The sequence below is a fragment of the Lissotriton helveticus genome, chromosome 2_1, assembly GCF_964261635.1.
Source record: "Lissotriton helveticus chromosome 2_1, aLisHel1.1, whole genome shotgun sequence".
NCBI lineage: Eukaryota > Metazoa > Chordata > Amphibia > Caudata > Salamandridae > Lissotriton > Lissotriton helveticus.
Genome location: NC_136059.1, coordinates 804,630,576 through 804,656,916, shown reverse-complemented (window position 1 = coordinate 804,656,916; position 26,341 = coordinate 804,630,576). Strand labels below are relative to the sequence as shown.

Here is a 26,341-nt window from a genome sequence, read left to right as displayed (position 1 = left end):
AACTGATTACGTACTTTGAAAGGAGTCCACCAAAGAGCACAAGGGTTCTTCTATACATGATCACACGCACTACACGCTCCATGTTCAATTAAATTGTATACAGAGAGATTTTTGTCATACAATGTATGAAATATCTATGAAAAGACATAGGGGCACATGCATCAAGCTAGGCAATTGCAATTCCTTAATATCGATTATTAAGGAATCACTACGAAGGAATTGCAATTGCCTATGCATGTAGGTTTTACAAAAAAAAAATGTGATTCCTACACATTTCTTAACCTCATCGATGCTGATGACGGCTCCCGGCCGTCATGAGTCATGGTCGGCGTGTGCTGATGACGGCCGGGAGCCGTCATGACCACGCCCCCAATTGGAATGCTCAGCACTGCGGCGGAATTCGCGCCGCAGTGATGAGGTTAATAGCGACTCTCAAATTGCGATTCGCTATCAGGAAATGCATTCCCATTCATTCCTATGGGCCTAGATGCCCATACGAATGAATCGCAAACCATTCACAATTTGCGATTACCAAATAGGTAATCGCTGATTGCGAATGCAATTTCATAGATGATAGGGGGCCAAAAGGCCATACTGATTCATCCCCAAAACTGGCATGTGTGCACATGTGGTGCACAAACATGCCCTAAGAATCAACCCCTTTGTGACCGGTAATTAGCTTGATGCATGTACCCTATACTTCGTTTTGGGGGTATAAAACAGGTAGAGCAATTTCAATCATGCAAAATAATTCCTTTGGGGAGTCCCCGTGTTCTGTAAATATTCATCTCCTGAGGGACGAGCTGGCGTGTTTACAGCATTATATTCCGTAGGCACAGAGCCGAACTGGGTAAACTGGCATTACACAGCTGGGCCACAGGTTAAGGGGGTGTCTTCAGGGGTGGATGGGCTGCTATAATCCAGACCAAAGTGTCCCTAGTTAATATATATTTTTAAACAGTGCTTTTATTTTCTTTAAAAAAAAAAAATCTGGGGACGGGGTGGGAGCTGGGAGCCCCTCCCTTATCCACACACAATCCACAGACACAGCACGTAATTGTTAGTGTGGGGCTCAGGGTTGGTTCGAACTTTTTTCAGGGACAGGTTTTGCCTCCCAATTCATCATTTCCAGTTAAAAGTGTGTTTAGCCTCAGCTACATGCGACAGTATCATAAATTCAATTCGTTTACGGAATCTTTAAACTTAGAAAAGACTTAATCAATAAGGAGATAACTATAGAATTTACACCGGTTACAAATGACTGGCAGTACGCTATAATAGATTACCTTTTTGGGAGCTAAGTTCCTGTGTCTAAACTTTTCGACGGTTTCCTGTCCAGAGCTGGTCCACGCGCTGGCAAAAGCCTCGGCCTTATCTTGCTCGAGGTGAATGTTCTCGAGTTGCTGTTTAAGCACTGTTGGTTTCACATTGTGATAAACTGCCTGTTTGAAAGGGCGGAAAAAGCACAAGTGTTACATATTAGGGACTCTCTGTGTCTCGTGTAATAAATGAGCAAGTTATTTACTCGGCGCCGAAACAGATAACATACCATTTACAATAAGAACACTTTTCATAGTGCCCACTCTGGAGCCACACGCTTGCTTCTACTGCCATCTAGTGGCAATATAACAGAAATAAGTGCAAAGCTAAAACATGTTTGGCTGCAAGAACCTCGTCAAAAGGTGCGAGCCCACATCAAACAGCACTGCGCAGAATACTAACAACCCATAGGCGCTGGAAGTTGGTGTGCGGCAGCGGCAGCACTCCCAAAATATCCATACTGGAGTTCTGAAGGTGAATGGGCAATATACATGCGGCTTTGTTGTTATTCTTCCCACATTTGCTTGTGTTCAAAGACGGAGGTCAAACGTCAGGTTGCGTCTATTGACACAATTCTGCTTATTCTATCACCATGGAGGTTGGTGTTTACTTCTCTTTCTCTCCTGCAAAGTTAGAGGATTTTGTGAATTGAACTGTGTGACGATCTGGCTGGTCTGAAACGAAAGACTGTAGGATTTTTTCCCCAAATACACAGTGTAATTTAAATACCTATAAATGAACTGTACACATATTTCAAAGTCAGCAGTTGGGAAAGGACAGATGATGCGCTTTTTTTGTAATTCTGAGGTGTGATGGAAACATAGATTTTAATAGGAAGAAACCAAATCAAGACACTTCTTTTTTATGCGCATATGACAAATACCCAATTTCCACACGTTTTCCTCTATGCGCTACATAAAACTGTATAACTTTGAAAAATTAGTGGCCATTTCAATGGAAAATATGTGGTGTCTAAATTGAACACAACAACACCATGCTTTAGTAATATATTGGAAAAAGAGTGGTCCAAAAAGCATCACCCGCTACATACATAAATACCCTTACCCAGTGGTAGAAGTGGGCAGGATCGGAAGGGCACGGCGTGCCCCTACTTTGAAAAATTATTACAGTCCATTCCCCTACTTCTTTCTTTCAAAAAAACATCCCGGTACGGCAAGAATAGTCCTACTTAAAAACATAATTTTTTAATTCAGCTTGTGTGGCAGGGGCGGCTCGCACTTCTCTGTTGCACTCCAGAGGCTGCATCAGCCCCTCTCTGAGCTCTCACATATTGTGGGCAGAACCATTGTCATTCAGAGTGAGGCTCATTCGCCTTTAGAATGACAATGCACCCGCCGTCTGCCTTTCCCATGATGTGAGATTGGAGTTAGTGATTACAGAGGAGCTTTCCCCAAACAAAGTACTGTGGGGAACTTGCCACCCTGTGTAATTTGTCAATGTTGTACACTGAGTGAACTGGGCAAGAGCAGTGACGGGACAGAAGAGGCGACAGGAAAGGTGAGGTGATGGGGCAGGAGAGGAGACCGGGCAGGAGAAGTAACAGGCAGGAGAATTGACAGGGTAGGAGAAGTGACAGGGTAGGAGAGGTGACGGGACAGGAGAGGCAACAGGAAAGGAGAGGTGACGGGGCAGGAGAAGTGACAGGGCAGGAGAAGTGACGGGGCAGGAGAAGTGACGGGGCAGGAGAAGTGATGGAGCAGGAGAAGTGACGGGGCAGGAGAAGTGATTAGGCATGAGCAGGAGCGGTAACCGGGCAGGAGCAGTGAACGGACTGAGCGGTGAATGGGCAGGAAAAGTGACAGGGTTGGAGCAGTGACGGGGCAGGAGAGGCAACAGGAAAGGAGAGGTGACTGGGCAGGAGAGGTGATTGGGTAGGAGAGGTGACCAGGCAGGAGTGGTGACCGAGCAGGAAAAGTCACGGGCAGGAGTGGTGACCGGGCAGGAGAAGTGACGGGGAAGGAGAAGTGACGGGGAAGGAGAAGTGACGGGGAAGGAGAAGTGACGGGGAAGGAGAAGTGACGGGGAAGGAGAAGTGACGGGGAAGGAGACGTGAAGGGGAAGGAGAAGGGACAGGGCAGGTAAGGCGACAGGGCAGGAGCAGTGACAGGCAGGAGAAGTGACGGACAGGTGACGTGAAGGGGCAGGAGAGGTGACGAGGCAGGAGAGGTGATGGGGCAGGAGAGGTGACGGGGCAGGAGAGGTGACGGGGCAGGAGAGGTGACAGGGCAGGAGAGGTGACGGGGCAGGAGAAGTGACGGGGCAGGAGAGGTGACGGGGCAGGAGAGGTGACGGGGCAGGAGAGGTGACGAGGCAGGAGAGGTGATGGGGCAGTAGAAGTGACAAAGCAGGAAGAGAGATGCAATAGGAGCGATGATTAGGCATGAGCAGGAGAGGTAACCGGGCAGGAGCGGTGAACGGCCAGGAGCAGTGAACGGGGCAGGCGCAGTGAACGGGGCAGGCGCAGTGAACGGGGCAGGAGCAGTGAACGGGGCAGGAGCAGTGAACGGGGCAGGAGCAGTGAACGGGGCAGGAGCAGTAAACTGGGTAGGAGCAGTGAAGGGGCAGGAGCAGTGAAGGGGCAGGAGCAGTGAACGGGGCAGGAGCAGTGAACGGGGCAGGAGCAGTGAGCGGGGCAGAAGTGACAAGGCAGGAGAAGTGACAGGACAGGAGAAGTGACAGGACAGGAGAAGTGACAGGGCAGGAGAAGGGACAGGGCAGGTGAGGCGACAGGGCAGGAGAGGTGACAGGGAAGGAGAGGGCGACCGGGCAGGACAGGTGACCGGGCAGGACAGGTGACCGGGCAGGAAAGGTGACCGGGCAGGAAAGGTGATGGGCAGGAGTGCTGATGGGGCAGGAGAGGTGACGGGGCAAGAGAGGTGACTGGGCAGAAGCAGTGATTAGGCATGAGCAGGAGCAGTGACCGGGCAGGAGCGGTGAATGGACACGAGCGGTGAATGGACACGAGCGGTGAATGGACAGGAGCGGTGAATGGACAGGAGCGGTGAATGGACAGGAGCGGTGAACGGGGCAGGAGCGGTGAACGGGGCAGGAGCGGTGAACGGGGCAGGAGCGGTGAACGGGGCAGGAGCGGTGAACGGGGCAGGAGCGGTGAACGGGGCAGGAGCGGTGAACAGGGCAGAAGTGACGGGCCAGGAGAAGTGACGGGGCAGGAGAAGTGACGTAGCAGGAGAAGTGACGAAGCAGGAGTGGTGACGCGGCAGGAGTGGTGATTAGGCATGAGCAGGAGCGGTAACCGAAAGGGAGTGGTGAAAGGACATGAGAGGTGAATGGGACAGGAGCGGTGAACGGGGCAGGAGCAGTGAACGGGGCAAGAGCAGTGACGGACCAGGAGCAGTGACGGGGCAGGAGAAGTGACGGGCAGGAGAAGTGACGAGGCAGGAGAAGTGACGGGGCAGGAGAAGTGACGGGGCAGCAGGAGAGGTGACAGGTCAGGAGCAGTGACAGGCAGGAGAAGTGACAGACAGGTGACGTGATGGGGCAGGAGAGGTGACGGGGCAGGAGAGGTGACGGGGCAGGAGAGGTGACGGGGCAGGAGAAGCGACGAAGCAGGAGAAGAGATGCAGCAGGAGCGGTGATTAGGCATGAGCAGGAGCGGTAACCGGGCAGGAGTGGTGAACGGACAGGAGCAGTGAACGGGGCAGGCGCAGTGAACAGGGCAGAAGTGAGGGTCAGGAGCTGAACGGGGCAGGAGCAGTGAACTGGGTAGGAGCAGTGAACTGGGTAGGAGCAGTGAAGGGGCAGGAGCAGTGAATGGGGCAGGTGCAGTGAGCGGGGCAGAAGTGACGGGGCAGGAGAAGTGACGGGGCAGGAGAAGTGACGGGGCAGGAGAAGTGACGGGGCAGGAGAAGTGACGGGGCAGGAGAAGTGACGGGGCAGGAGAAGTGACGGGGCAGGAGAAGTGACGGGGCAGGAGAAGTGACGGGGCAGGAGAAGTGACGGGGCAGGAGAGGTGACGGGGCAGGAGAGGTGACGGGGCAGGAGAGGCGACGGGGCAGGAGAGGCGACAGGGCAGGAGAGGCGACAGGGCAGGAGAGGCGACAGGGCAGGAGAGGCGACAGGGCAGGAGAGGCGACCGGGCAGGAGAGGCGACCGGGCAGGAGAGGCGACCGGGCAGGAGAGGCGATCGGGCAGGAGAGGCGACCGGGCAGGACAGGGGCAGGAGAAATGACGGGGCAGGAAAGGCGACAGGGCAGGTGAGGTGACAAGGCAGGTGAGGCAACAGGGCAGGAGAGGCGACAGGGCAGGAGAGGTTACCGGGCAGGAGAGGTGACCGGGCAGGACAGGTGACCATGCAGGACAGGTGACCGGGCAGGAAAGGTTTCAGGCAGAAGTGGTGACGGGGCAGGAGAGGTGACAGGGCAGGAGAGATGACAGGGCAGGAGAGGTGACTGGGCAGAAGCAGTGATTAGGCATGAGCAGGAGCAGTGACCAGGCAGGAGCGGTGAATGGACAGGAGCGGTGAACGGGGCAGGAGCGGTGAACGGGGCAGGAGCGGTGAACGGGGCAGGAGCGGTGAACGGGGCAGGAGCGGTGAACGGGGCAGGAGCGGTGAACGGGGCAGGAGCGGTGAACGGGGCAGGAGCGGTGAACGGGGCAGGAGCGGTGAACGGGGCAGGAGCGGTGAACAGGGCAGGAGCGGTGAACAGGGCAGGAGCGGTGAACAGGGAAGGAGCGGTGAACAGGGAAGGAGCGGTGAACAGGGAAGGAGCGGTGAACAGGGCAAGAGAAGTGACGGGCCAGGAGAAGTGACAGGGAAGGAAAAGTGAGGGGGCAGGGGAATTGACGAGGCAGGAGCGGTGATCGAGCATGAGCAGGAGTACTGACTGGACAGGAGCAGTGAAAGGGCAGGGGCAGTGAACGGGCAGGAGCAGTGATGGGGCAGGAGCAGTGACGGGGCAGGAGAAGTGACAGGGCAGGAGAATTGACGGGGCAGGAGAATTGACGGGGCAGGAGAAGTGATGGGACAGGAGAAGTGACGGGGCAGGAGAAGTGACGGGGCAGGAGCAGTGATTAGGCATGAGCAGGAGCGGTGAATGGGCAGGAGCAGATAATGGGCAGGAGCTGTGAATGAGCAGAAGTAGTGACGTGATTCACACTTCATTTAGTGAGAACGCTGCCTGTCTTTCCCCACTGTGACCATTTCAATTGTCACATCAGGATGCTTTGGTGGCCCCGCCCTTGACCTCTTCTGCCCTTCATTTTCGAGCTCAGGCAGACTGACGGACACCACTTGGAAAAGAAGAAAAGGGATTCATGGCTTGCTGTAAATCTGATATCCACCCATACAGAACTGGAAAATAGGAGGACAGTGGCTGCTGTAGCAGAGGCACTCCGCTGGTCGATGTACCCACAGCTGACCCTGCCCCAGCAGCCTCTCCTGGAAATTCGTCTGTGTGCCTGGTCAGAGGTCCCCAGCCCCTCCTTTACAGGTCTGCTATTTTCCCTGCACTGGGGACTGCAAGAGGAGCCTGGACTACCTCTGACCTCCATGCCCCGAAATAAATATCAAGTAAGGTGAGAAAAAGAAAGAATACCCAGTGCATTTTTTAAAAAAAAGAACTGGAAAATGTCATATGTCTTATCAGCTGTTTTTCTTATGTTATGTTTTTAATGTGTACCACTGCTTTGTCTGTGTTCAGGGATTTGGTGTTTTAAAACAAGCATTTACAATGCAATGGGTCTCACATTACTGAAAGTTTGACCTATTGGCATTGCAAATAATAATGCACGCCCAAAGCTCAAGCTTTCAATATTAGGAGGTCTATTGCATTGCAAATACTTGAGACTAAGAGGTCTATTAAAGATAACAGGCGGATCTCCACCGCCAGTCCGGCGGAGGCGATCCGCCCGCCACATGTCCCTGTGATAACCTCACCTAATTAGTATGGCGAGGGGCACCGCGGCGGACGGAAAGACCGTCCGCCGCTTTTCCGTCGGACAGATTGCTGGCTTGGCAGAAAAGGCAGATAATATAATGGATGCGGAAAAGGGCCTTTCCGTGGCGGAGCTGCCGCCATGTAAAGACAGACGGTCTTTGCATTGGGGGTCCGTTGCGGGCCCACAAGGTGTTGGGGGGGTGGGGGATGCACTTGTGGGGTACCATTGGCATACACAGGGTGGCAGACACCGCAGGGTGCCTGTCACGTTGTGCATGCCAATGCACAACATGTATTTTGTGCATTGCGGCGGGTCCTGCTGACACCACCACCCACCGCAATGCATAATATGCAGGATGCGACCACCAGGGTGGCGGGTGCACCCTAATTGGCATAGCGGGACCGCCGCACCTCTGGCGGTCGGTCCCGTTTACTTTTACGGTGGCGGGCGGACAATGTCCGCCCGTCATCGTAATGGGCCCCTAAGTGATTTGCCCAGAATCACAGAATGCTTGAGCCTCCTGCCAGACCTGAACCTGGTTCTCCAGCTTCAGTCTTGTAGGGCACCAAAATGGCTACTTCTAGAGTTGCTCCTCAGTAGCAGCCTTGTTCACTCTGAAGCAGGGTAGAGGTCAGACAGACAAATAGCTGACAAAATACTGTAAATACCGAAAAGAATCAGTTTCCAAGCACGTGAGCTGCGCTATTGCAAAGCCAGCATTGCAGCACCAGCCTGTGCTCCATTGGTAAATTGCAACATCAGTTCAACTTGGCTTGTGTACAAATCAATGTAAGTTTCTGCCGTTTCTAAGCATTATGTATCCAATCTAGCGATGCGAAAATTAACCAACCTGGGAATAATTAATTGGTTTTGCCAGCATGATCCATACACACGAGATGTCTATGGTGAGTATTAATTCATTGAGGTATGTTGGCACCTTAGAAATGCTGTCCATAGTGCCTGCTAGCTGATTCAGTGCGCCTTGTGGTGGTTACAAGGTGGAAGCCATGCGTGGCACTCCCTACCACAAAAGTTGCACAGATACAGAAGACCGCATTTACTCGGGTAAAGAGGGGCACAGGGGTGGAGCTTTATTGAGAACCAGGTCAAGTGTCAAATCATGTGTAAATAATCTGCTGGACAACTGTGTACAGGCTTTGACAACATTTTACAGTGAACGATACAGTGACGATCAGTTACAAATCCAAATTTGCACTGATAAATCAGCTAAACATACCATTTTAATTTTCTACTTTCTACCAGTGGTAGGGTCCAAATATTTGTACAAAAATTCCCATCAAAACTACATTCCACTTGTGCAGATCAGGTGGCCTGGTCCATAGTGTTTCGCACCTGTGCGTCTGCACTCAAGACAGCCAGTAAAGTGACTGCGCTGCCCCAGCTCAGTTCATGATGAAGCCTGCAACCAGTGCTTAATTTAAGCCCGTGGTTGCAGGTGTGGCTATTCGGCAGGGTGGTTCCATGAGTTTTGCTATTTCTAGTCACACCCCTGACTCCGCCCACTGATCCAATCTTCGGTTATTCCCGCCCCCTGATTCTCCACCCACAGTTCCCCTACTTTTTTTTCCCCACTTCGACCACTGCCCTTACCACTCTCTTGCTGAATGGGCGTGGCTCATTCACTACACTTGTTCTTTGTGTAAGGTTTGGATTTTTTACAATCTCTATGAGTTCAATGATGTTACATTGATGGAAGTACCTCCACTCTGAAAATTGTTCGAGCACCACTGCCCAAACCGCTTTCATTTTATTATTATTTTGTTTTACAGCTGGTAATGGTGGTGTTGCTTCTTTTCTCTTATGCCTTACTTAGATGCGCAGTGATGAAGCGAGGTTAAGAAATAATTTTTATTTCAACTCGTGAAGTCACACTTCTATAGATTAATTAATTATGCTAACAATTTGTGTTGTGTGTGTGTGTGTTAATCCAACCTAGTTTAAAGTTACATTACATTAAAGAACACGCGGGAAACTAACATGTGTGCTCATAAATGTGCATTATGTTACATTCTCATGTATGTGGAAAATAATAAATTAATTTTGTCATTTTGTCATGTCATAACTAATAGCAGCTGTTTTTAAAATAATGGCATGTGCTTATTTTGCTTTCCTTGTCTATGTGATGTCACTCTATTCTCTATAGGTGCATAAAGAAACCTGCTGGATTAAATGAAGAATGGTAGATATAAAATGCTGCTTTATTTGTGCGTCTGCTAGGTAATTTAGATTAATGGGTTAATCATTAGCAATAATGGGTGACAACAGAACAAACTATATTTCTTGCATTAATTATTCTTTTTGTTTGTTTATATAATAGTTTTACAAATGAAGCTTAGAGATGGCTGCAGAAAAATAGTACACTTTTAAAAGTGGCGCAAGAGAGGTGGCGCAGAAAAATGACGCTTTCTGAAAAGAGGCCTATTGATGAAAATGGCACAAGAGAAAATAATTCTGAGAAGGATGGAAAAAGCCTCTGAACTTTTATTTTGAAAGGTTTTGGAATGAACTGCTAAAAGATGATTCTGTGGAGAAATCTGCTAACGTGCCACGGGAGCTTAGAACGGACAAGCTCAAGGTTGAAAGGAAGAGACGTGACAAAAATTGCATTGCTTGAATTTCCTTCGATACAAATTGTAGCAGCCTGAGGAAATGCTGCCAAGACTTCTACATGAACAATGAACTGGTGAATTTGCCCGGGCATGTGAGAAGGAGGTGTCACAGTTTACTGTGGCACGAGGTGGCTCAGCCAATGGAGAACTAGAATTAGTCTGCTGGAGTGTGAAAAATAGTTAGCTCAGCTTAATTTAGGGTATAAGAATGGGTTCAGAGAACAGATAGTTGGCTTACGCTCGAGAAATACTGGAGGACGTGTTATGCTGATGGACTACACACGTGAGGAAAGCAGTTTTTATTAATTACTTTATTTCTAGGTGATGAGGGTAGAGACAGAGAGATAGTTAGGATTTTGGAAAATGCTTAATTTTACTTATTCCTGCTAATGAAAAATAATTCTTGATTTATGCTCTTTTTATTAATTCTGAATAAACCTCTCTTTATGACATTTTCTAATGCTTGCTTAATAAAATTCCAAAACCTGAGTTTTCCTAGATGTGTTTAAATAAACTTTATAAAATGACAAGCTGGTCTTGATTATTGTAGATAGTTTAAACAACATATTTAGATCTTATCGCCTCATGATTCAGTCGCTCTATTGTTGATATGGGCCTAGTGTTGTAGTGTAAGTTTGGTGGTAGTAGATAGAGTCATTTGTGCAATATTTTGGTGAGAGCGCTGGATCAATTTCATGGTAGCCATCGGACGGTTTATATGTTGTTTTTGACATACATGTTACATGTATGATACATATATGTTGGTATATTCATAGGATTAAAATTTAACATATGTTGAGTTAGTCAGTTTGTTTTATGTAAGAGATTTTTCAAGCAGTGTGACATTTCTCAGTTTAGCCATGGCTAGAGATGTGTAATGCTGTGATCAGGACGCTGATATGTAAGCAGGTTACCCAAGTACATTTGTTCTGCTTCAGAGGTGATATCGCCGTGTATCACCAGTGTTGTGGCCGTGCAACACATGTTCGGGCTAGGTGTGAATGTTGTATAGTGAGGATTATCTAAGAAATTTGAACAGCATGAGTATAGGGACTGAGAGCCTGTTGTAAAACTCACTGTGATAAGAGTAATAGTATATATTCAAGCTTGAGTGAGGGGTAAGGTAATGTTGGTGCATGATTATCTATAAACAGGTGAGAGTCCTGTAGGGGTACATGTTTTATATCTATAAACAGGTGAGAGTCCTGTACGGATAACGTCTTTATTTTACTAACGGTGCATGATATCTATAAACAGGTGAGAGTCCTGTACGGATTTCATGTGTGTTTGAATAGGGAAATTTTCTGTTTGAAAGTGCGTGATTGTTTTGTAATTGTGTTCAAGTTCAACTTTGAAATGTCACTTGGTTGTGCATTCTAAGGGAGATGAGTTCATAATTACTTGTATGAAGGGTAGAGTAAAAGGATTACTGTACTGGCAAATGCATATTCTATGAAAATAGGGCCGACTATTCCAAGCTGAGAATACTTGAATGAATGTAAAACTATCCTATTTAGAAGAAGCAGGCAGATGAGTTTGTTTTATGTACTTACTAAATTGTACCAAGAGTAATTCTAAGGTACTTAGGAACGTTCAAGGTAAAGTCTGTACCATTCTAAGACTTTTTAAGATGTTGTGCAGTGTTTAAATACACTAAAAAGCATTGCACGCTATTTAAATTCATTCAAAAGTAACACGATCGAAAATTGTAAAGGAGGGGCTATTTTTGTGAGTGAGATCGTGTAGGGAGAGACTGACGCTGCAGCAGCTGCCTGCGTCAGAACTGCAGCGCTCGGATTGGTTAGAGCGTCTGGTTTGTTAATGAAAAGGTGCCCCCTGATTGGCTGAAATGTTGTGAAAAGCAGTTCTGTGATTTGATATAGAGCGTTTCAATATTGGGTAGTGGTTGCGCGTGATTGGCTGTGTTACTACTGCCTACCGAGAAAGCGTCTCCAAATTTGATGCATATTGAGGAACATTAAATTAGTTGTCCATATGAGCAAGTTCTTAGTGTAGAGCGCACTCGAAAATAGAGGTGGATCTCCACTTTGATTGTAAGATAAAAGTCCCGTTTTAAATTACTCTCCTGAATGAAACAATGAAAATAAATAACGTGTGTATCACATATAAATGAATTTTTCCCCATGATTTCTTTCTTTTCTACAACTGCGCTGTTGTAATTACAGTGCATTCTGAAGGGAGGGGCGGTCTGTCGAGTGAGCAGCGAAGGGGAGAGCTGCCGGCTGCAGCGGCTGTCTACGTCACAGCCGCCGCGCTCCCATTGGTCAGAGTGCCCGCAGCGTCATAGCAGGGTCGCGCCCTAATTGGTTGGAGTGTCGCAGCGTCAGAGCAAAGCTGGGCTGTGATTCGTTATTAGGGTTTCAATGTTTAGAATGGTCGCTTGCTGAAAAATTTTCCCAAATTTTATATGAACAAACTTTAAAATAAAGTTAAGTACCCGTCTGGTTCCCTTCCTTAAAGCACTATTGTGTATCTTAATTTGTAGAAAGGGGAGGCAAGGCGCGAATTGCTAAGAGCAGCAGCGAGGAGCTGAGAGCCGCAATGGCTGTGTGGGCGGCCGCGTTATAGTTGATTCCAAAATCTGGCGCGTCATTGTAGAACCGCGCTAAAATTGAATAAAAAGAGTTTAGAGCATTAGGACAAGGAAAGGCGTTGTTGCTTAAAATTTAATTACATCTTACAAATGTCCCCGTTTTTATTTTATCGTAAATTTGTGCTATTAATTTAAAGACAAAGATTGTCACATGTAAAGTGAATAACAAACGATATACATTGTATTTCAAACAAGAAAAACAGTTTAAACGACGAGGGGAGAGAGAGCTTAAATCTGCAGCGGCAGGGTGTGGTAGAGTCGCCGCGCTGAACAGTGTGTCAAATAAAAGTCGCGCTCTGATTCGCTGAGAGCAAAGAAGCGCTCTGATTGGTAAAATTAATACTAACAACGTTTTAATTGGCTGAGGCGCGCTGTTGTTTCAAATTAATTGTCGAGTAAATTATAAAGTGTAAAAACACCCGCTTTAGATTTCCTTCCTAGTAACGCTATTGTTTTAGTGTTACAGCTGATATGGGCTGGGCGAGAGATTGCGCGCTGTGTTGAGATCGTATTTGGTAGAGGAGGGGCTGAGCGCAAGAGGAGAGAGACTGCAACAGTAGCAGTAACGTTGTAGCTGCAGCTGTACTGTGATTGGCTGAGTTTGCGAAAGCAGCATTCTGATTGGCTGGAGCGCCGTGCTGTGATTGGTCGAGGCATTTGCAGCCGCGCTATAATTGGCTGGAGTGTCGTGTTTGCTATCTGCCGAGATTGTTTACATTTTACAAATATACCAGGTTTGGTCAGTTGGACGTGAAAAGAAGGACATTGTTTTTGTGTATCACGCTTCGTGTTCTGCATTGTAGTTGAGATCGCATTTTGTGGGAAAGGGCTGCTTGGGGTGTGAGAGTGCGAGGGGAAACACCAGCAATAGCGTACACGTCACAGCGATAGATGCACTGTAATAGGTTGAGTGTCGCTAGAGAAACGCTGTGATTGGCTGATGCGAAACGCTGTGATTGGCTGAGCGTAAAGCAACGGTAGTGATTGGCCCAGGCATTTAATACCCATTGTTTACTTCTACAGAGAGCTTTGATTTTCTGTGTTAGTAGTGCCCAGAGTTTCGTTTTTTATATTTGACCATAACATTGGGAAGGTGAATTTTTTTTTTAAAGTATTGAATATCATAGCAGCTACCCTGATTAAGATAACAGCAGCAAAGGTGACTTGAGAAAGAATATTGGTAATATTAATTATTACAAATTTAGGTAAAAACTATTGCCATTGGAATTACAAAATAAAGGATTTAGAGATTCCTGAGTGTGTGGGTCAGAAGAAAGCAGATTTGAGCTAAAAATTTTGTTAAAGGGGTCAGAAGAATTTTACAGTAAAACAATTAATTTAAATTAAAAGCAAACACATCAGGATTTCTTTTTCCACAGCTGTTAATGCAGAAAGGTGTGTAAGTGCAAATAAATACATTTTAAAAATACCCAATTACATTTAGGTGTTTTGTTGTTGCAAATTAAATATTTTATATTGTTGTTTTTGCAAATTAATGTTTTTCTTTCCAGGTTTATTAAAATTAGTGATACAGGTAAATTAGGAGAAATATTAAATTGACCAAGTTATAAGAATTTTCTACACCTGATAGTGTTAAATTAATTAATTAATTGATTAGCAAACACTGCAAGGCAATTTTAGAGAGTGCATTTACCAAAATTATCTACAGAAAATGACTTCCTTGTATAAGAAAATGAAAAAGGTTGTTGCTAAATGTGAGAGTAAATTAATGATTCCCAAATTAGCGAAATTAAATAATAAAGGTATCAGAGTAGAAAATATTGATCAATGTAAAATTGATGTTGTAAATATTGATCAGAACAGAAATTCAAGAAGACCCCCAGAACAGATTAATGTAACGCCAAAAATACCAGATCAGATTAAAAGAGTCCCAGCTCAAACTTCTTCTCAAATTGACGTGACAGAAAAGCATGATGAAATGCCTAGTATTTCTGGAATTAATATTCCTGATCATGTGAATTCATCAAATGATATAAAAGAGTCCATGAAAATTATGGAAACAGAGACAGTGCATGTGCTTGGAAAAGATGAAATTAGTTCCACAGTTTTAAAAGTCCCATTTAATTCTGAAATTCAAAATTTTACTGAAAACGTTTATTCTATTGTACTTGAGATTGAACTAGTAGGGATTACAACTCAGCAAGAAACAGAGATGACTTCAGTTCTAGCAAGTGAGAAGTCTGATACTGATATGATTGAATTGACACAACCTGATGAGTCAAAATTATGCTCAAAGGAAAAGGAGATTGAGATAAATGAGCTGAATGAACAGCTACAAATACAGCGACAGGTGATGATTCAGCAGATTGAGATGGCTTCACTGCCATTGCAAATTTTTGTTAATGAACAGACAGACAATACAGATACAGGATTAAATAAAGAAAAAGAAAACAGTCCAAAAAGAACAGATGCACTTCCAGAATATTGGAATAAAATTGATGATCTTTTGAGTGAAGACATCCAAGCAACAGATATAATTGATCAACAGATTGAAACATTGAATTCTACAGGTTCACTTATCAGAAATGCAAATTTAATTAAAAGGTTGATTGATGACATTCAATTGGCAGAAAGGTTTGCTGTCGTGATATGTGCAGCATACAAAAAGAATGATGAACATGCTTTGAGTTCACTAATACTAACATCTGTAGTTGAAACATGGCAGGGAGTCAAAGACTTACAAGATGAAGCAATTCATGAGGAGAAAAACACATGGTTGAGAAACACATGGTTAAGAACAGATTATAGACAGCAAGATGAGAATGAGATTTGGATACACAAAGATGACAGAGTAGTTTTGCTAATAGCATGATTACTGACATGGACAGAATGTACTATAAAATTGCAGAATTTCTTTACCAGAGGTGTCTGACTTGCCAGCAAGTGAACTCAATTAAGAGAACAGTTGTGAGATTGGGAACAGAAGGACAGGAGAGTGATTCATTCACTGCATTACAAATGGATTTCATTGAGATGGCACTGCATGACAAACTGTGCTACATTTTTGTGATTATCTGTTTATTTTCAATATGGGTTGAAACATTTCAGATGAGACATAATGATGAAATTACTGTTGCAAATTTACTAGATGGCAGAAGATATATTGAAAACAGACTGCTCCATTGTACAGATAGAACAGAAATTTCAGGTGTTGAGGAGCATGAGAATGTTACTATAAAAGACAGAGATGCAAAAATGAGCCTAGCTACAGGTACAAAGTGGACAGATGTCCTTCCACTTGTTTTGATATTTCTGAAAAGTACTACTGATAAAAAGACAGATTTAAGTCCACGTTATATTATGATGGACAAGGTCATGAGACAGGCATTTATACCAGAGAAAAGAATGATGACTATCAATGATAGTATCAATTTGAAGAACTGCAGGAATTTATCAGATGAAATGATCTCTGTGTTTGATGAAGATGAAACCGAAGTGCAAACAAGAGAAAAAGAGAAAGCACTTGATCTGTTACCAGGTAAAAGGATCAGGAAAAAGGTTCGTCTAAAAAGAAATTGTCTAGTGCCAAGGTGGCAGAAAAGGAAGCCAGTCAGTCTTGTCACAACAAATGCAGTGAAGTGTAAAAGACTGAAGAGGTGGATTGACACTGGCCATATTTTTCGTGTATCTACACCTGAAAATCCTGATGAGGATAGTGCCACTACTGCTGATTCAGACTCTGAAGAAGAGCATGAAAAGAATCCAGATCTTGAAGATCGACAAGTTGGTCGACATCTGGAGAACATGAATAGAAAACAAGCCTTGAATGAAGAAGACTTGAAAATTGTGACAGATTCAGAAATTGATGGAGATCTGCCAGAAAAAGAAGTAGAAGAAGAATCTGATCAGATTGTGATTCAAGATCGGGAGAGTATTGAAAAGCAGGAAAGAAGCTCTGAAAGCAGGAACAGGAATTCTGAAACTGGGAAGTTGAAGGTAATTGAAGAAAAAGAAGATGAATTGCCAAGTACCAGCTACAAAGATGATGTTCCTAACGGAGTGAAGCTGCCGAGTAAAGAAGTACCTGAGTCCAGAATTAAATTTTCTGACATTGAAACTGATGAGAGTGATGAAGATTCTCAGATAAGAAAATTAAGAAAAGGAGCTTGGAGAACAGAATGTAATGTGACCAAGCAAAAGAAGAAATTATCAAGAAAAGATGATAATTGGCTAGAAGAAAATGAAGGCCTAAAATTCAAATTGATACACAGATCAAAAGAAAAGATTGATGAAATATCAAGTCAAAAAGATTCTGAAAAGAAAAGCGAGACAGGGAAGAAAATAGAAGAGACACCTGTAGTGGGGGTAAATAGTCGCAGTCAGGAAAACATTGAAGAGAATAGTGACAATGATTGAGGTACATACCTGTTAAAAATTTTAGGTTTTCTGTTTTTGGCATAAGGCTGAAAAAAGTGTGTTAGGTGACACAAGGTCGAAGAAATTGTGTTAGCTGGAAAAATATAACATGTGACATTAGGTCGAAGAAAAACTGTTAGAAGGTTTAAGTATATATATATATAAAAAAAAAATTGAAAAAGGGGGGTGTTAGAAATTTTTTGAAAATTGTGTTAGAAATTTTTAGAAAATTTAGACAACATTTTTTTACATTTTTGTTTTATTTTTCCTTGCAAGCTTAATGAAATTACTTTCATGTTTTTGTAAATGCAATACAAGATGCTTAATGTTAAAGAGATATTGTAAAATGTCTCTGATATATGTGTTTCTAATAATTGATACTTTGGTTAATTTAGGTTGTCATTTTTCCTTTTGGAATTAGCAAGGAGAAATTTAAGGTCAATATGACAAGTAAAGCTTCAGCTAGTTAAGACAAACATAGTATAATACTGACACTTTTATTAGTTATAGTTTTTACAACACTTTTATTGAAGCTCAGTTGCATGTTACACAAGAGAAAGAAATAGAACTGGAGAGGTTTCTTAAAACTCAATATGAGAATTGTAGATAAACTAATGAGATAAGTTTTTAGAAATACTAACACAAGTGAAATTGAATTATGTTCATCTTAGATAAAAATTTTGCTAAAATTTTTGGTGTGGTTTGGTGATTTTAAAATCACCAGATGGGGGAGTTGATGAAGCGAGGTTAAGAAATAATTTTTATTTCAACTCGTGAAGTCACACTTCCATAGATTAATTAATTATGCTAACAATTTGTGTTGTGTGTGTGTGTTAATCCAACCTAGTTTAAAGTTACATTACATTAAAGAACACGCGGGAAACTAACATGTGTGCTCATAAATGTGCATTATGTTACATTCTCATGTATGTGGAAAATAATAAATTAATTTTGTCATTTTGTCATGTCATAACTAATAGCAGCTGTTTTTAAAATAATGGCATGTGCTTATTTTGCTTTCCTTGTCTATGTGATGTCACTCTATTCTCTATAGGTGCATAAAGAAACCTGCTGGATTAAATGAAGAATGGTAGATATAAAATGCTGCTTTATTTGTGCTTCTGCTAGGTAATTTAGATTAATGGGTTAATCATTAGCAATAATGGGTGACAACAGAACAAACTATAATTCTTGCATTAATTATTCTTTTTGTTTGTTTATATAATAGTTTTACAAATGAAGCTTAGAGATGGCTGCAGAAAAATAGTACACTTTTAAAAGTGGCGCAAGAGAGGTGGCGCAGAAAAATGACGCATTCTGAAAAGAGGCCTATTGATGAAAATGGCACAAGAGAAAATAATTCTGAGAAGGATGGAAAAAGCCTCTGAACTTTTATTTTGAAAGGTTTTGGAATGAACTGCTAAAAGATGATTCTGTGGAGAAATCTGCTAACGTGCCACGGGAGCTTAGAACGGACAAGCTCAAGGTTGAAAGGAAGAGACGTGACAAAAATTGCATTGCTTGAATTTCCTTCGATACAAATTGTAGCAGCCTGAGGAAATGCTGCCAAGACTTCTACATGAACAATGAACTGGTGAATTTGCCCGGGCATCTGAGAAGGAGGTGTCACAGTTTACTGTGGCACGAGGTGGCTCAGCCAATGGAGAACTAGAATTAGTCTGCTGGAGTGTGAAAAATAGTTAGCTCAGCTTAATTTAGGGTATAAGAATGGGTTCAGAGAACAGATAGTTGGCTTACGCTCGAGAAATACTGGAGGACGTGTTATGCTGATGGACTACACACGTGAGGAAAGCAGTTTTTATTAATTACTTTATTTCTAGGTGATGAGGGTAGAGACAGAGAGATAGTTAGGATTTTGGAAAATGCTTAATTTTACTTATTCCTGCTAATGAAAAATAATTCTTGATTTATGCTCTTTTTATTAATTCTGAATAAACCTCTCTTTATGACATTTTCTAATGCTTGCTTAATAAAATTCCAAAACCTGAGTTTTCCTAGATGTGTTTAAATAAACTTTCTAAAATGACAAGCTGGTCTTGATTATTGTAGATAGTTTAAACAACATATTTAGATCTTATCGCCTCATGATTCAGTCGCTCTATTGTTGATATGGGCCTAGTGTTGTAGTGTAAGTTTGGTGGTAGTAGATAGAGTCATTTGTGCAATATTTTGGTGAGAGCGCTGGATCAGCAGCTATTTAATTTTCATACAATCATATATTCTGCTCAACACAGCACACAAATAAAACACGAAACGCTCACACTTGTATCTCTGCAAGCAAAGAAGTATAAAAGTACAAGCTTGGAGCCCACAGTTTGCATTTTTAAAACTGTTAAACAGTCTGCTTAGTTTCCATACGACCAGTAAGCAGACTCGGCCAATAACTTAGCTTTGGCCAAAAGACTGTTAATGCTGATTTATAAGCATGGGCTATTAAGGTGTAAACACAGCCCAGTGCGAATAACATTAGTAACAGGAACCTGGTTTGTTTTTGTACCAGATTGTAGGAGCAAATACCCCTAGCTGCAAGCTGGGGGGTAAGCGCCTAGGCAAACAATGGAAACTGAAGTGAGTGCAAGTTATGCTTGGCTTCTATTGGGATTAAGTGCAAAATGGGTGAAAATCCTATCTGCTTCCATTTTGGCACCCACAGTCCTAAACAATTCAGCAGTCATAGACAAAATACTGGTCAATGAGCTGGATCCTGGCATGAAGGTGCAACCAGTGAAGTCATAAGACAGGCAAATGGGCCTTTTTTGGCCCAGGGCCCAGCATTGCAGGGTCAACCTGTCTGGAGTGACCAGATGTCTACTGCTGGTACTGCCTATTCTGTGCATGAAGTGGCGTTGAACAGATGCTCCCAGTGCTTTACATTTGTGAGGAATGCTTGCATTTCTGTGCCATAACCTATCCCCATGGTCACTGGAATTAGGAGTCAGATGAGGGCCAAATTATGCAGCAGCGTTGAGTAACTTATGCTGCAAGAAAAGGCAAATTATGTGACTTAATGTGGCACGTATTGTGATAATATTACTTCAATATTTTCTCATTTTTACACCTTTTAACATTGTCTGGGCATTGGTTGCACCTCAATAGTACACGTTTAACATTGTTATATAGATATAAGCAACGGAAAGGTGACCTGTAAACCTTTGCATAGGGTCTTTCACTGCAAGGCGACACGTATCACTGCATATTTATCTTTTTCAACCATCTGAACATGGATTGCAGCAGATAATGAATTATCAGGGAAATGCGGCAAATCTACAATTATGCGAAAAGTGCAGCAGCCGCACAATCATATAATTCCAGTGGCCCTGCCTATGCTTAGTGCACATTAGGATTTAACTTTCTATTAAAAATTGGAAATTCTTCATAAAGTGTCTTTCATATAAACATGGAGAGGCAAATGAGCCCTTAAAAAGTAGTTTTCTCCATGTCACATGTACGCACTAATTAGAGAGTAGTCTTAAAACATATTTTCTGAGATTAGTAGCCTACCCCTGTTGTCATAGGCCTGGCCTGCATCACATGTATAACCCACAGGACAGCCTAGCTGGCAGAGGCCTGCCCTCTAACACAGAAATTGGAAGTGGATTTATACATTAAATCTACTGCAAGGAATACCTTGCTCCACTTCCGTAGTTTTCACCCGTGAAATCAGAAACAAGGCATTCCCTTCTCCCAATTCCTTAGAGTCCAAAGGAATTGTACCAACCTGGCGGACTATGACAGACAAGCTGCCATCATGAGGACTAAATTTCTGGACAGAGGATACCCTCACCGGTTGGTGAGGTTTTCCTATCAGAGAGCGAGGTTTTTCGACCGTGAACATTTGCTCTAATCTAAAGTTAATAAAGAGAACTCACAGTGTGCGTGACGAAACACTCCACTCTTGATGGAAAGATCAAACAGATCATCAATGCCAACTGGCATATTTTAAACAGTACTCACACCCAAGGTCCAAAACTACCAAAACCTTTGTTCGCCGATTGGCGAAATAGAAATATTAAAGATCTTATTGTTCACTCCGGTTTCAAACAGAATAGTGAAAATTCCAGATTTGTTCAGAAATCAATAGATGGCAATGTGCCTATTAAAGGTACAATTAAATGTTCTAATTGCAAATCGTGTGATTCTATCATAGAAGGAGATACTTTTTCTCATAATGGCCATACTGTAAAGGCAACTGAAATGTGGAATTGTAAAACTAAAAATACCGTCTATTTTATATTATGTCCTTGTTCCCTAGGATATGTAGGGGAAACTTCCAGGACAATTCAAACTCGAATTACCAAGCATCGTTCCGCAATCAGAACCAAAAAAATTCAAGCACCCATGGTGAAACACTTTATTGATAAGAATCATAAACCTGATGAATTTCAATGGAGAATACTAGAAAGAATTCGAACAGCTGACAATAAAGGAGGCCAAAAAATAAGAAAAAAACGCGAAGTTTATTGGATTTTCTTATTGGATACATTCAACCAAGGTCTTAATAGTGTGATACCATGGGAGAATGCTATCATTTAATATTATATAATATAAGAAAATGCAAGATTTTCATTATATACTGAACTTGTTCTACGAATAAGATTTGATGTATACAATAGTCAGTCGCCAAAAAACAGTTGTATTACATTTGAGGATTTCCTTGACTAAATTAGTTGGTAACATCTTATATCCAATGTTAGTCATGTACTTTGTCTACATTAAATCGACATATATAAGGTGGACCAGTTATTTACTATTTGTTGTAGGAAATGGTATGTTCCTTCAAGTTAAAAGTAGATCTCGTGGTATAATAATGGATTTACTATGGTCATAGTTTATAATTATATTAAGCTCCTGAATATTAATTTATTTTATTTTTTGGAGGGCCATATTTGTTACAAAATTATGATCGGCATGTCTTTATCTCAAACATGCTAGCTGACAATTGTTATAGCCATATTTCGTAACACGAGATTTCTCGATGTCGGACTGTGGCTTAGTCTATAAAGTTTTATGTGAACCATTGGTGTTGAATGTAACGTCAATGCCGCGATAGTCTGTTGTTATTGTCTATGACAGACCGATGACTATTCCAACAATAACGCCCCTCACGTTACGTTCCCGCATTACGTTTATCTGTCACATGACTATAGTTTCATGTATTTAAACGTTGTATAAATGGCTTCCCCGTTCTGCTTTTAATCTTCATATCACACGCCAGACGTCTTGCCCTCCCTCGCTTTACTGCACCATGAGGTAACCACTACAATAGAGAACCATTATTATTGTTATCTATTAGAGAATCGATTGTAGAATATAACAACTTGAGCCTTGTTGTTCTTTTAATTTTTTTCAATCATTTTTTTTTATTTCCTTCAGACCATGAGTTACTATTATGTAACCACAATAACGCATAACAAAGACAGAATATCATCTGACTTTGAAGTACCGCGTATACCAGGTAAATGACATCAGTTTTACTTAGTTAGTAGTTTTGGGATTTTATATCATATTAAAGGCCAATAGTCTCTGGTAGCAGTATGGCGTCGAGAAAATATATCTAGCAATCTCCCCCAGTATGTTTGCTGTGGTTGGGGTGCTACATTCAGGACGTATGAGTGTAACTGAAATATAGGTACCTTCTCCCCCCTTTTTCAGTCTAGTACCGTATCAGTCTATATCGTTCGTTAACAACGTCCATATTGGTCAGGCAGTATTTATGTTTTTTCTTTATAGAAATGTCTTTGAGACATACCACATAGGCCGTCCCCAGATTACCGGTTGAACTTTTTGACATATCCATCGTTAAGAGGTAATAAGCCTTATGTGTTTTCCCCAGTTTATCCCTTTCTCCCCTTTTTCTTCCCTCCCTTCTCCCTCTTTCCTTTAGTTGCAAACAGCGATTAGTGACATACCCGTTGTTTGCTTTGCACTTGTCAAGTTTTTATAATACAATTGGTATCCGTGTTCATAAATACGAACGGTTCCACGCAGAAGGAGGCATTTATTTGAAGCGATGTTGACACATACTTAATGTAAGTGAGGCTATATTATCTATATGCCACATTAATGGTTTAGGAATAGTTTATGTTATCCTTTGTACAATGCTGTTCATGGCATCACCTTTATTTCTTGAATTATTAGGTGATACCTAAGGATTTATCTATATATTCCATTGAGATATCCAGTTTTTTATATTCAAATAACACGGCGATTTGCTACCGTCTTTAGAGTAAGTTTTCTGCCTCTTTATCCATTACTTATCATAGAATATAAGTTATTAGATTTAAGAATTTTTGCTCTGTTTGAAAACCTTTTTCTTACCTTTTTCTCCCTTTGTTTGTGATAACTAGTCCGATTATGAACACTTAGATGTTGTTTCTTTAGATAGGAACATGGTATCACTATAGACCAAGATGTGTTTGATGAGGGAAAAGTAAACTTAATTGAATCATGTATTGGTCATACGATTGAATTGTTGTTTTTTACTTGTTGTACTGTCTTTGAAATTCTTTGCTAAGATGTAATCAACATTGAATGATAGCAGCATAAAGATGATGAGAATGAATTATGATGTTATATAAGTCGATATTGATCATCAACAATATTGAATATTCTTCTTTTTTATAATTTTAGGCATTGTGGCTCTTCCTGAAGAAGGCGTTTTATGTACGCCGAAATGCGCGTCGATAGAATATAGAAAGAGTGCCACTTTTATACAATTTGTATATTTTATTTACTTTTAATGAAATGTGTATGCTAATTGGTACAATATTGTATTATTGTTGATTCTAATTTTATGTTTTATAATTAAAAATACTGTTCCTTATATATGGTTCTTGATGTTTATTTTCTCCCTTTTATGTATTAAGACATTTGTTATGATGTACCTATAATTGCCTAGGAAGTTTTTTGCTCTCATAATTTCTATCCCTGTCCTAGGAATTGATAGCATTCCGATTTTCAGGGGGTCCTTGTTTTTCACATTCATGTTACCCACAGTTTGTCTCTGCAAGGCTGTTCTTTTTTGGATCATGCAATTTTGTTTTGTTGTTCAGTAATTTAGGACATATATTGTGAATCTGAGTGCTCATTTTCATCTTTACTTGTTTTTTCACTTCCCTTCTATCTTTCATACTGTTATTCTTTTTCCATTTCTGAATTTTTTTACATTTGGTTTTTCAGATGAAGAGTTTGCAGTATTAGTTGGCACCAGCAACTCTTTTAGTAGTAGCAGCAATGTCTCCAATCATGCCAATGATGATATGAGAAAACTATTAGAACTTAAGAAATTTTTTTTACCTATGGAAGCACACGGAGAATTTATGTTCTCATATTTGAAAGCCGGGATTATTCAGATGGGACTACGTGTGCGTAACATACCTGGGATTTTTGTACATCATAGGCAATTTCTCGAGAAATGGAGCATTATTGCGAGCAGATGCTCCAGGGATCTGATGATCCTTATTTTGGAGACAGCCAAAGAATTAGCTGCTAATATTAAAACTGAAGTGGATGAATTGGAAGAAAAAATTAAACAAGCTAATAGTGTTGACCAGACAAGTCAACGCCGTCTCATCATCATGCTTCAACATCCTACGCATGCTCAAAAAAAATTCCGTTGGATCCCCACCGAAACAAAAAAAACGGTCACCCACGCACTGGTCACAAGCCGACTGGACTACGGAAACACCCTTTACGCCGGAACCACAGCCAAACTACAGAAAAAACTCCAACGCATCCAAAACGCCTCAGCAAGACTCATACTAGACATCCCCCGCCAAGCTCACATTTCCGATCACCTGAAAGACCTCCACTGGCTCCCCGTCAACAAGAGGATAACGTTCAGACTCCTCACCCACGCACACAAAGTACTCTACGACCTAGGACCCGAATGCCTCAACACGCGCCTGTCCTTCTACACCCCCACCCGCCAACTACGATCGTCCAATCAGGCCCTCGCCGCTATTCCACGCATCCATAAATACACCATGGGTGGAAGATCCTTCTCCTACTTAGTGGCCAAAACCTGGAATTCTCTCCCCACCCACCTCCGCCTTACACAGAACCACCTCTCCTTCAGAAAGCAACTTAAAACCTGGATATTCGATAAGTAATGTACCCCCACCTCCCACAAGCGCCTTGAGACCCTCTGGGTGAGTAGTGCGCTATACAAATTTCTGAACTTGAACTTGTTGAAGAAGCCCTTAAAAAGCTTGAAGAATCCAACAAAGAGTTGGAATCCTTTACTAATTACCTGAATAAACTAAAAAATTATAAGCTTACTAAAGACAAAAGGTATTGTGCTATGGAAAACACCTATCCATATTTAGGCCCAGAGTTTTATAAAAAAAAACATTATGTAGATGACATTAGACCTAAACCTCAGAGAGTTAACACCTTGTCCGAGACTTCGGATTCGGAGGGTGAGAACCCAAATACACATTATGAATCAGAAGGTTCATTTAATTCTTTTCATAATAAATGACAAAGTCAGCCTTTTTTAGCCAATCGCGGAGCCCGCAGGTGCCGCCCCAGAGTTCGGTTCCAAGCTCAGAACAGAGAGAATTATCAACCACACCACCATCATCACACGCAGGACCCTCATTATATGCTGGAAACAAGAAACCGGCAATATTGGAAACCAGGGATGTAATCCCAATTTTCAATGTCTTCAGTCCCTCTAGATTCACATAGTGTTAGTTTATTGTCCAAAGGGCTTTCATACAACCCCCATGCACATGTGAATACTTTCGAACTCTATCAAGATATCATATCTTTTTTTAGAAGAATTAGACTTAGAAAATTCTTCAATAACCAAGAAGATGAGGCTAACTTCAGAGATATCCCAAAACAATTGTCGTTACCATCTACTTTTAGTCCATCGTTAGAACAATTGGGGCCAGAGGTAGCCACTTTCAAATTGATGGTTCTACAAAGATTAGGACAGGCACTTCAATTTATTCCAAAACCCTTTTAAAACCTAAATAAAGATGAATCTAAGGCTCTAAATGATTTGGCCCACAAGCAGAACCTTGTAATAAAAAGTTGTGACAAGGGTGGAGGTATAGTCGTCATTGATACGACTGAATATACCCACAAAATGAATATGATGTTAGAGAATGAGACATTCTATTCCAAAATTAACTCCAATCCTTTGACCAGAATAGCTAAGAACATTCAGACCCTCACAAATCAATCATTGACGTCAAATCTAATAACTACAAAAGAATAGGATTTCCTTAACAACAATAAAGGCAAACCTGCTTGCATATATGGCATGCCTAAAATACACAGAAATGCTACTGATCCTCCATATAGACCTATAGTGTCAACCATTGGCACTATTACAGAGCCACTATCGAAATTTGTTGATCACTATTTACGTCCCTACAGTCCTAAGATTACCAGTTATATTAAAGATACTGGCGATATGATCAATAGAGTTGAACATATGAATTTTAAT

At 42.2% G+C, this 26,341-nt stretch overlaps 1 protein-coding gene across 2 annotated transcripts in view; it reads right to left on the bottom strand.

Moving 5' to 3' along the window:
• COMMD10 (COMM domain containing 10) overlaps positions 1 to 26,341 on the bottom strand; it is a 1,018,276-nt gene that overhangs the window by 898,286 nt on the left and 93,649 nt on the right. For both annotated transcript variants that reach the window (XM_078675543.1, XM_078675544.1), the window contains exon 4: positions 1,287 to 1,442. In XM_078675543.1, the coding sequence (XP_078531669.1) occupies positions 1,287 to 1,442 (156 nt within the window). The remainder of the gene's footprint in view (positions 1 to 1,286; positions 1,443 to 26,341) is intronic.